Consider the following 12,504-nt stretch of genomic DNA (forward strand, 5'->3'; position numbering starts at 1 on the left):
TACGCAAATTAAGTGAGAAATGCGCAATTGAAATGGGTAAGTATATTTTCCCGTTGATGACCAGGAGGTAGGACGTTAATGGTGTCTTTCGGTGGTTTAAGGCAGGACAACTCTAATAACTCCCGCCAAAATTTTAAAAGATCGGCTAATGTCGTTTTAAACTCGGTAAATATCGCAACACACCGTTCGTCATCGGTAAACTACGGTAAAAATTTGATTTCATCCCAAAATATGTATTTACGCAATATTTTTTATTTTGATTGGTCATAACTACTATAAAGTGGTGTTTGATTAATATTTCAGTTAGTTCTGTTTAATAATATTCGAAAATATAAATATTTTTAAACCGAAAGTAATTGGATTTCGCGACCAGTGTTTTCTGAAAACGGAATGGCACGAAACAAGAAAGGTCAATTTTCGAAGAGAAAACCAATAAGTCGACACAAGAAATTGTTGAATAATGGTCACTATTAATGTGGAAACGATGTAACAACCACTCGCGTTGAAAATAATGGATTAGATCTAGATGAATCGTGGAAAGTGGGAAGAAGACTGGTTGAGTGGGAAGTGCTTCTTGATAATCTTAAATATTGTAAAAAGTGTAAACTTGGGCCTGTGCCACTGACAATAAACACAATTCAAGGGGAACTTCAGGAAGGACTTGGAGGGTATTTATATGTGAAATGTGAAAATCCTGATTGTGAATACATTAACCGTGCTGCCTACGGAAAGACATACCACCAGACAGCCTGAACGTCGAGGCATGCCTTGCTTTGCAGTAAACACCAAACTTGGAACTGGTATGTCACATTTTAAAGTTTTATGCTTGCATTAGATGTGAAACTGTAAATATATAAATCAACATCAGCATATAGACAAGCTTACTCAGTAGTTACTGTCGCTGAGCGGCTGCTTTTTAATTTCTGACTTTTGCAGCCGTTACAGTTTGACCATCACAATATAAAACAAACTGTATACGTCGGATTTGTTCGACTACATCAGCATAGTACCAGTGTGGACTATTTAGAACATATTAATCAATGTAAATGTGCAGTCCTCTACGTAAGGAGAGATCCAATGGTCTATGAGTGTGACCAGTGAAATTTCTGTCGGACCAGTGAAAATTTCCAAACGACTGGCTTGTTTGACCAGTGAAAATTTTGGTTGGATCTTGTCTGTACATTTATCGCTTATACCTCGGTAAAATGCATCAAGCATGTCAAGGGAATTCCATTCATCTGACCGTTAACGTTTGCTATTTAGAATTTTTTTTATCCACCTGGAAAGGTGTCCTAATATTTTAAAAACAATTCAGTGGTATGATATAGATAATAAAAAACACATTTTGAATTAAGTTTGGAATATTGTCCATTAGAGTTGTCCTACCTTAAGTGAGAAAATTGTGTCTGTCGGGTAAATATGGCGGATTTTGTTGACAAATCTTCACCCTAGGGCGGATATTTTGCCAAGTAAGTGAGTTCTTTTTAGTTTTTCTTTTACTTTGGAAACATTGCATGCGTGCATTCTGTGACCACGCTATTTATCTCCTCCCAACAATTTACACCGAGTCTGTACCTGGCGCCGTAGAAAGTTATTGAACGCTTTATACGGAGATAAATAGTTCAAGTCCTGCTCAAGTCCACTTTTCCAATGATTTGTGTAAAAAACAGTACAAGCTCGACCAAATTTATGATAGCCAAGGCTTTAGAATGATACTTTCTTACTTGCGACTGTATAGCAGAAGTGCAAATACCTTTTATTTCCATTTTTCTGCTTCGTTGGAAAAGTGGACTGGAGCAGGACTTGAACTTATTATTTCCGTATAAAGCGTTCAATAACTTTTTACGGCGCCAGATACAGACTCAGGGTAAATAAATAGCGTGGTCACGGAATTAAAAAAAAAAAGTTTCCAAAGTAAAAGAAAAACTCGCTTACTTGGCAAAATATCCGCCCTAGAGTGATGAATTGTCAACAAAATCCGTCATATTTACCCGATTTACACAATTTTCTCACTTAAACCACCGAAAGACACCATTTACGTCCTACCCCCCTGACTATGGTTCTTATAGTATACCACGGGGTACGGTATAACTTGTATAGAGGCATTTTCTTTCTGGTCTGGTGCCAGTGAAAAACATCTTTAACAAGGTAATCAATTTGTCATATAGATTAAAACGTATTGATAAATCAATGTGTCGCGGAGTTTCGTATTGACGTGTTTTGCTTGTTAAGAAATTTGCCTAGATAGGTGATGTTATTTTCTTTTTCCTTTATAGAAACAAATATGTGGAAACTGGTTCTGGTCGGACTTTTACTCGGCACATCCTTTGGTCCAGTAGATTGTTTACTTGGATGGCTTTTTGAAGGCGTTGGAAAAATTATAGGATCAGTTGTTAAACCGGTTTTTGGCATTGATAAATTTGAGAGGCAGGCAGAACAGGGCCGACATTCTGTTGAAGCCGGTATAGCAACTTTTAACGGGAACGTTGCGAATAGTTTAAGAAATTTGGACACTTATGTCAAAAATGAAATTATACCTGAAATAAAGAAGATGACAGAATCTGGAACAGAAATAGCAGAAAGTGCCAAGGACATGGCGGATAATGCTAAGAAACTAGTAAACGAGGTGATTGAAGTATTAATTCCAGCCGCCACAGAAACACTGGACGCCGCCCGAGATATGATGTTTGGAATAACAGACAGCACAAAACAAGTAGCAAATTCGACTTCCCGATTATTAGATACTGCTACTGATGTTTTGATACCAGAAACTGCACAGACGTTGAACACCACTCGTTGGATGATGATAGAGTTTGTGAACATTACACGAGGGATACAAGGAAGGATAGGACAAAGTTTAGACAACGTGGACTATATCTTGGAACTTTTAATTGCTCTTATGTTTATGTTTCTCGGCTTTGTATGTGGATATGAACTTCGACGTGTTGGGTACATATTGAGACCACGTGGTTTTGTAGCGTTAGAGATTTGTTTACTAAAATGGTCCAGAATTGTATGCTTTGTCTCTGCTTTTCTTCTAGCTGTTCGCATAATACTAAAGATGCTACAGATAAGTTTATTTTCGAAACCGGAAAGGCTTCTGTTCTTCATCTTGTTTCCGATTTTATCTGTATTTTCATATTATGTACTACGCCTTCTACTTTTTCTCTTCCATCTGCTCTGCACTGGCTTGTATTACCTGTTCTGTTTAGTTAAATACTTGCTGTATTTTCCCTATCTTATTTTATACTATGTCTTCCTGGCACCATTTGTGTTAACATATGAATGTTTTGTAAATAGAAACACCCATCTTAACAGAATCGGAGCACTCATTATCTACTGTATGCCGGTAATTTTCTGTTTATTGTACTGCGGATGCGAGGAAGTGATGGACTCCCTGTTAAAAGCAACAGAAAAAGAAAACTCAAATTCAGTGGATGCAGATGCAGAATACTCTTTAACTTGGCTGTATTCACTTTTGGTAACTTTTGTTGCATTTTATCTCGTTGCAGTAGTTTTAAAGTTCTGCTATCCACCACCTGTCCCAAGGCCATTTGTAGCAGGCGTCCGCGTCACCGAAACATACGTTAAATCTTTGAAGTTCATTCCATACACCTGATTAATCTTGTATCATATGAATCCGTCAGACCTGCTAAAATTCAGAATATAGTTTTGTAAATAGAGATAACCGCCCAAAGAGAAACGGAGCTTTAATAATGTACTGCATGCCGGTAATTTTCAGTTCATTGTACTGTTATGCATGCCGGGAAGTGATCGACTCTAGGTTGTAAGCAACTAAAAAATGAGAACTCTAAATTCGGAGACGTAGATGCGGAGTATTCTCAAACTTTGCCCTATTTTCTATTAGTATTTTTTATTTTGTTCTATGGTCTAGCAATATTCTAAAGTTTTGATATTCTGTATAAGCATTTTGTAGCTGACGCTAGTAGCCGACATAGACGTTGAAATATCCCATTTCTTCTGTTAAAAATCATTTAAATATTGTCATTTAAATATGTATAACCCAAATTAACTAGCTACTAGATACTAGTATACGTCGCGATAAATATAGATCCCTTCCTTGTCGCACCTGTCAGTCTCCTATGTTGGTCCAAACAAACTAATGAATAGCTTTAACAGTAATCATGTTTTGTATACTTTATATGTAGAGATGTTGAAACAGTGCGAAAATAACAAATGTAATTGGTTAACTAATGTTAAAACACTTTTATAAGAAACAGGTTTTTAAGAAGTTTGGCTATTTCGTGATTCTGTTATAAGTGTAACACATTTTATATCCATGTTTAAAGTTCGCTTGAAGGAGATGTATATATCACAGTGGCGTGAAGGTGTACGTAACTCCAGCGCATTGACTCTGTACAAAGAAATTAAATCTAATTTTGAAGTATCTGCCTACTTAAGTATATTAGACAATGTGAAACATAGACAGGCACTAGCAAAACTTAGACTTTCATCGCATAAACTAAATATAGAGCAGGGAAGACATCGAAACATTCCAAGAGCAGACCGGAAGTGTCATATGTGTGTAAAAAAATGACTTAGAAGATGAGTACCATTTTGTGCTTGTATATGATGCCGCTTACAGACAGTTGAGAAAAAAATATTTACCATCAGTTTTTACGAGTTCCCCTAGTATGTTTAAGTTCATAAACTTGATGAATAGTGATAATAAAGTATTGTTACATCGACTATCAAATTATATCATTAAGGCATTTCAACTTAGGGATAGGAGTACAAATGTTCCTGTATAAATGACACAACACTTTGTTTACACTCTCATGTATATGTATATGTATATATATTTGTACTTGCCATTCATTATCTTTTTGCATGTCATTTGTTTAATATGTTATGGAGACAGATGATAAGCTGTAATGCTTAAATCTAAATAAATTATCTGTTCTGTTCTGTTCTGTTCTGTTCATGTGCCGAAACTGTCACGCTAGCTTACTAACTCGGTGGTTCTACTCGTGTATGTCCATGCCTAAAATTATGTCTGAAAGGTCATCCGGGGTCTTCATAACACAATTCAAGCTGATTTGAAGTCGCCAAGCAGAATTATTATTAAGCGTACATTGGTATTTTATAAGTGTTTAAGTGGCAGGGGCCAGTTTCGCATTTGGCCCGGGTACGTTTTTTAAATAAAATATACATATGTACTTTACAGGCATATATATTCAACTGGTTATTTATGATGTTTATAGAACTAAGGATTCCTGCGTACGAGTGATTATTGTGTAAAATAAATATGTGCATGTATCGATTTTCCTAGCTCCATGTAGACGGCCGGATCTAAAACTTTACCTGAGGTAACGGAAGTCAGACGAATTGGAAACGGTCATCCATCCATCCAGCTTCAGCTCAAATTTGCGGAAAAAGTAAACGGTTATGAGACACTTTTCTTCCCACCATTATTTTCGTCTGGCCACATGCTTTAAAAATATGCATGTGTATTAGGTCAGTCATTTGCAGATAATACGGTAAAGGTCGCGCAACGTGTGCATTTTGGGCCATTTTTGTCTAAAAATTTAGTGTCCTGAAACCTGCGTTTTACTCGTTTTTATCACAGAAGCAACAGAATCGGCAGACTGAAAATGTCACATAATGAAGTGCTATGTCTACGCAAGACATTCGCTTAAAAATTGCCTTGAATTTGTCGAAATTGGATTTTTTATGATTTTTTTCGCACTGGTATCAGCGCTGAGTTGTGGAGTTTTCAAATTTACTGTCCCTTGCCCCCATAAGTGAATTCGGCAAAAATTAAATTTCGAAAAATCTCTTGATTTTGCGCAGTTTTAGGTAGTTTAGAACCTCTAGATTGATATTTTAAACTTTCTGGGGACTTAAAACGCTAAATGACGGCACAGCAGCTCAAAAATGTTACGGTGAGGACACATCAAGGTTTGAAAGTCAATATCTGCACAGACGATTTTTTAAAATTCTACCACCATTAACAGTGTTTTAGCACCGTAAAAACACCGTTTTCATTATTCTTAACCCACGTAGCGCATATTTAGCCAATCAGCTCTGCATTCCATCAATCAGGGGGATGCTTGGAGGGTGGGGACCCCATGAAATAGGCAAATAGGGGGTGGGGGCATTTTATTTTCGCAAAATGATGCGAATATGACTTTATTTCATTTTTACTGATGGAATACGTTGAATTACGCCAGAAAATGATAAAAACGGACGTACTTTACATTATTTGTCTCGTAGCGGCAAATTGTAAATTTTGGCTCATTTTGCGCGAGAGGGATGGGCTAGTTTAGATGCTCACATACAGACATCTTTTCATGCTACTAAAATTATTTTTGTGTGGTTTTATTCGCAAAAGAGGTATTAAAGTTCAGAACCAGTAAAATCCGCTTTTGGTCATAAAAAGAAAAATCATAAATACATCGCCGTACAACAATAGGTTGATTTTCACACCTTACAAATAACATGGATATTTTTTGACAAGCTGTGATATCGACGAAACCAGGTGTAAAAGCAGTACAGGTAAGTTGACGGGACTGAAAAATCTCATCGAGCTAAACAAAATATCGAGCTAATTATATCGAGGTAATGATAAATACTTACATTAAGATAAATAGGGAAAAATCGGGACCGACTAAAACACATCGTGCTAACCGAAGTATCGAGCTAACCGATATCGAGGTAACGATATTCAACTGTAAATACCGAAAGACACTGAAAAACAGAAAGACACCAAAAACATTATAAAAATATATGAAACGAATGAAATAAGATGCTCTAGACATATATTACGATCTTGTGATATATCAAGAATTACATTCGATGATCAATTTCAATGAATTTTACATATTCCTTAATGTTACCAATCTGCAAAATCGTGAGTGATATTCAATTTGCCTACTAATGAGTTGTTATTAATTTTATGTTGATATACCGAATTAATAAATAAGTTCATTTTCAATTCTATATCTTTTCAACATTAATATAATGACTTTTTGTGAATGATAGAAATAAAGGCAATGCTCAAGTTACAATCAAAGCTTGAACTTTCTATTTTCAACTCTTATATTTGATCTTTTAAAACTCAAAAAGATTGTTATTGTTTATGTATAATGTGCATTTATACAAGACAATTGTTGATACCGTACTTCCCTGAATTGTAAATAGATATGTAAACTGCCACACAATTATTTGGTGATGGACGTATGATGTAATACGTTTTTGCCAATTAAATACAAAATGTATTTGATTTGATTTGACTTGACTTGACTTGACTTAACTTGACTGTTATGTTATTGTGTATCAGCTTCATGTCTTTTGCAGAAGCTGACATTCTTGTTTCATGTATTACTGTACAAAAATTACTGTATCACAGACTGGATAAGGAGTCTGGAGATCACATTGAAGTCATTTTTTTACGTTATATATTTTTTGTATTGATAAAAAAGCGAAGTATTTAACGCTGAAATAAAATGGTTAAATTACACATTTACCTTTGTTTTGCATTGGTTAACATTCAGCGTATCAACATGAAAAGTGCACGACATACAATAAAATCTGGAAAGTAGATCCCTCGGAAGCACCGAGAACAAGGCAAATAGTGAAAATTGCAGACTCGGTTTGATTGAGTCTGTTCATGGGCAGTAATGGAAAAAGCAACACTGCCCACGCCCCCTAGCACCGGCTTAAGCAGTATTCAATCTTCAAATCTAAATGAGTTGAAATCAATGATCCCGAAGGACCAGAAAATATACAACACTTATCCAACTAGTAGTTAGTATTGCGTTTGTGCTTTGCTAGCAAACTGTACAATCAATGACCTTTAAGAAACGACACATTCTTACAATAATTTTTATGCTCTTCAGTTACAAAAATGAAAATCAATTGCTCTATTACAGATGTACTTTGACGAATAAATACAGTGGTGGAACTTTACGATTTTTTTTGGCAGTTTCAGTATATATCACACTAGTTCGGTTAGCTCAAAGGTAGAGTATTGTGGTCGCGGCGTGGTGTATATACTTCACAGAAAACAGTAGAACAGTTTACTTAATTGCGGAAATAAAGTCAGTTCTGGTTCAGAGTCTACAAACACTGACCAACGTTGTGTAATAGAAATAATGTTGAAAAACGGCACAACACCTAGGCAGACAATCAAACAAACCTTGTTATGTAAGTTTAGTTAGGTACCGATTTTTCTTGTTATACACAGATTAAAAAAATATTTCAAATTTTAAGTAACAAATTGTTCATCATTATTAAATGACAACTTGCTTACATGCATCAGACTTGTTGGAGGAATGACCGTAGATGAATGAAATAATCAATGTTTTAAGACAGTCACTTCGAAAACGGGTTCCTTTTCTTGTTTTATTCTAATTGCTGCTTAATCGATGAATTCGACACTATATTTTTTTGGTCTAAAAACCAACCGTTTCTTAGCCTTATAAAGGAAACACCAACTTTTTTGTACTACACTAAATGAAAGTTTTAACGCACAACCATCCCCATCCTTTGGGAAACCTTATGTTTCAATTTGAAATGAAGTTTGATAAATATCTTTACAACAAACGTAAATGTAACGCAAGTTTTGAATTATGTATTTGCTTAAAATTTAGACAAATGCATTCACGATCACCATAACATAGAAATTAAATTTTTATTTCTAATTATCATATAATATACGTTTTTCCCAAGAAGAATAGAAAACAAAAACGGATTTTCCCAGGAAATGTCACGTACAAAACTATGACCTTCTAAAGTTAGTGAAAAAAGTCTCGTGAAAAAACCTCTAATCCAGCAAAATAATCCCTATCTGGAGATGTGCTAAGCTAGATTATCTAATCTAACTGTTTTAATACGATAACATTCAAACCACTTTCATTCAAGTGAGTTTTTTCCTGTATAAAACATATTGACATAAACCACACCTGTCAACATTTCCAGATTTTTGTTTTCGTTCTATCCATGAAGCAAATAAAATATCGAGCTTCGGTGTCTGCATGCATTGCTTTACTATAAACAGGGCCCGTGCACAGCACTTCGGCGATATTTAGTACATCCGGGGTCTGGTCCTGTCGTGCGTTCGAACATTGCGCTCGGTAAATGTAGAAAGGTAGCTAAAGGTCGAAGCTATGAATATCTAGATGTCGCGAATTTGGTCTCCAAACAGTTCTACAATTGATACCGTTACATAACTAAAGTATCGTTAAGACATATTGTTACTGTCAATCTTCGCAGTATGATACAATTATATAGATATATTAAGAGTTCTTAAAGTAGTAAATATGCATCGTTCATTGTCACTTGATAAAACGGAAATCAATTTCAGTGAAGGCGAACGTGCATTGTTCTCTGTAAATAACGGACAACTTTTCAGCATAAATCACAGGTGGTGTACGAATTAGTTCAGACAGTGTTGCCTTCCTGCGAACATGATCGCTCGGTTCGTGGTCTTGTGCACGGTGAAAAATTATGATAGTAGTTTTCGTCCGTACAAAGTCTTTTCGAAATTACTATCATTTCTATAAATACAATATCCGTGTTAATATTGGCCAGCTTACCAATGAATAATAGATAAGAAAAATACACTTCTGAATGCGGTTTTGGGATACCAGTTAAAATCAAAAGGCACCCGATTGATAGCTATTTTAAGCATATTCATTTATTACGCAATCATTAGTTACATCCGAAGTAAGTAATCAACCTCTGACATGTTAATATAAACTGCTTGATATATTTTGATTTGCCATAAATTTATACGTTGATAGTGATACAGAGAAAATATGTTTGAAGTAATAGTAAAGTTAGTCATTCTTATTCTTTTTGTTGTTCTTTTCTTGTTGTGGGATTCGTTAAATATCATTTTTCGCATATTAATATGCGGAGTTATATGCATATATGCGTATGTGTATGTTAGGTCCGCCTCTGCCAGACATAAAACAGAAAGACATAGGGGAGCTTGTAGAGCACAGGTAAGCATATAACATTATAATATATCAATATTATTGTTTTACTTTTTAATGGGAGAGAAGTGACGATAGAGCGAAATAATATCTGTTTAAATAATGATACACTTTTATGAAGGCATGTACCAATTGATGAATGTCACTAAAACGTTTTTTTTATAATAGGGTAACTGAAATACTTTTAAATATGTATGTATGTTTATCTTGTTTAATCTATACGTTTTACATTTATGAATTTTGTTAATGTGGAATGCATTATTTTTGTATGCGTATTTGTTAGTATTTTTGCAGTTTTTCTGTGAAGAACTTTTGAACGTGTAGGCCTACATGTGCATGAAAAGAGTGCTATATAAATGTGGTATAATAATAATATAATAATATAAAGATGTATAATTATGACATTCAAACGGAATAGATTGTCGCATGATACTCTTAATTAACTGATATTACGCCCGTAGCAAAAACTTTTCTAAAACAGGGAGGCATTTCGAGGGTAATATTATAATAGAATGGTTTTGAAGATTATTCTAGAATAACCTTGCTGGAATCGAAGTAATTCTAATAACTCTTGTTTCTCGAAGTAAAGTTTGAGTAGAATTTGTAGGATTTGGAGGATAATGAAAAATATATTGCGAGCATATGGAATAGGTAGTTATGCGAAGCGAGTAAATATTTTTTGAAAGGTTTTAGGGTATCATTCCAGGAATTACGGCCAGCTTCTTTTGTTTTAAATATGTTGAAACTGAGAGATATTGTACACATCGACGCCCCAGAATAAAAAAAGACGTAAATGTTAGTAATTTATAGGCCTATATTTTTTGAAACTATATACCAAGCTTGAAGGGGCATAATGATGTCCTATTAAAAAAAAGTTTTGTCCAGATAAGAAAACAAAAGAAATACGAACTAAAACACTTAATATAAAGGCACTTTTATTTCATAATGTTTTCTGCTCCCATTTATAAAATGTTGATACTTTCGGCAAAACGAAAAATAAAACTGTCTATGACAGATACGCCTTTCTGTTATGTAGAAATGACAAGCTACGGGCCTGCATACTGTACTCGATATTCAGTGATTAGGTTATAGATTATGCATATTTATGAATAACGTAATTCAACTCTTTTTCTTTCATAATAGCGACTTGATTCGATTTTCATAAAAAATAAACCCGGAATAACCCTTACCTCGGGTATTGATCCGGAATAAACGTATTGCGCAGTTAGATACAGTTTGCCTTGACCCAGAAAAGTGGTATTTTGAAGTATAATTTTCCAATGTCTAAAAATAGCTTTTCCGAGATTTCATGACATAATACATCTATTAATAGCTGACCTAAACATAAACAGTAAACACAGCTGATAAAAAATGCGGAAGAGAATTTAACAAAGGATTATTGAAAACGTATGTATTTCTTTTTTTTTTATTTATGAGAAGTTATCAATGTAGTTACATTATCATAGTTATTAGCATTGCATATATTAAAATAAACAAGTTTTAACAATGAATACGGAATGGGTTAAGGAGACGTCACGACTGAGATAGTTTAGCATTATTACAATACACAGTCGGTATTGGAATTGTGTTTCCAATACATGTGCTAATTAGATAAATCCTCAATATCTATGTGAAAATAAGGGATGTGTTTTGTATGATTGCAACACTGTGAGTTGCTCTAATTACTGACAAATTACTGAAACAATAGGAATTCGTACGAGAGACGGATAGACAAAACAACAGTGAGGTAACAATATATTCTTTTATTGTTTAAATGTATGAGTTGTAAGCTACAATAAAGAATACCCATTTTATGAAAATCAAACTGGAAGTTAGAAATAACAGAAAAAAATTAATTAGGTCATGAGTCATCATATACCTGTCAAAATTTGTCATTAGTTTTCGCGAGCTGTCAAACTTATTTTTATCTCTCTATTCTGCAAATGCATTGTTTTTGAAAGTATCTTGGACGGATATTGTAATGTGCAACTTACTTTATATTCCACATTAATATGTGTGCTTGAAATTGCTTTGTTGAGCTCACCGACGTCACATATGAATGTCTATTGTTTTAATTTATTGTCTGTTATAAAGGTATCAAATCTCAATATTAAGATATAAGAATTGTTCCTTTCTGGTAGACAAAGGAAACTATTTGGTTGAATCATGATATAACGGTTTTTGGAAAGAACTGAATATTCTTTGGTTTTTTGTTATTCACCGGAAATTCAAAAAGTGACATCACCTTAACACAGGCACCAGTATCGGACCTGGGACAAAAAATATGCCCTTGTTTACATCCTAAATGAGTTCAAAATGAAAAATATGTAGTGAATATGAGCCCCCTTCAAAAGATACATACTGTATGTCTACAGTAGACATATGTACTTTTTTGAAGGGGGCTCATATTTCACTACATATTTTTTTCATTTTGAACTCATTTAGGATGAAAACAAACATATATTTGTTCCAGGTCCGATACTGGTGCCTGTGGTTCGGATCGAAATGTTTTCTACAATGTAGAATTTGATTAAACTCTGAT

At 34.4% G+C, this 12,504-nt stretch overlaps 2 protein-coding genes across 2 annotated transcripts in view; both read left to right on the forward strand.

Annotated features, from left to right (window-relative positions):
- The first annotated feature begins 329 nt into the window (after positions 1-329).
- LOC123524809 (uncharacterized) lies at positions 330-7,246 on the forward strand. Its single transcript, XM_045303295.2, has 2 exons — positions 330-800; positions 2,277-7,246. Exons 1-2 carry the CDS (start codon positions 764-766, stop codon positions 3,617-3,619), a joined length of 1,380 nt encoding a protein of 459 aa, XP_045159230.2. The 5' UTR covers positions 330-763; the 3' UTR covers positions 3,620-7,246.
- Positions 7,247-9,687: 2,441 nt separating this feature from the next.
- Positions 9,688-12,504, forward strand: part of LOC123524807 (helicase with zinc finger domain 2-like) — a 30,134-nt gene continuing 27,317 nt past the window's right edge. Inside the window, exon 1 of the mRNA XM_045303292.2 lies at positions 9,688-9,971. Within this exon, the coding sequence (XP_045159227.2) occupies positions 9,783-9,971 (189 nt within the window). The 5' untranslated portion in view covers positions 9,688-9,782. The remainder of the gene's footprint in view (positions 9,972-12,504) is intronic.

Source organism: Mercenaria mercenaria, chromosome 3 (genome assembly GCF_021730395.1).
Source record: "Mercenaria mercenaria strain notata chromosome 3, MADL_Memer_1, whole genome shotgun sequence".
Classification (NCBI taxonomy): domain Eukaryota; kingdom Metazoa; phylum Mollusca; class Bivalvia; order Venerida; family Veneridae; genus Mercenaria; species Mercenaria mercenaria.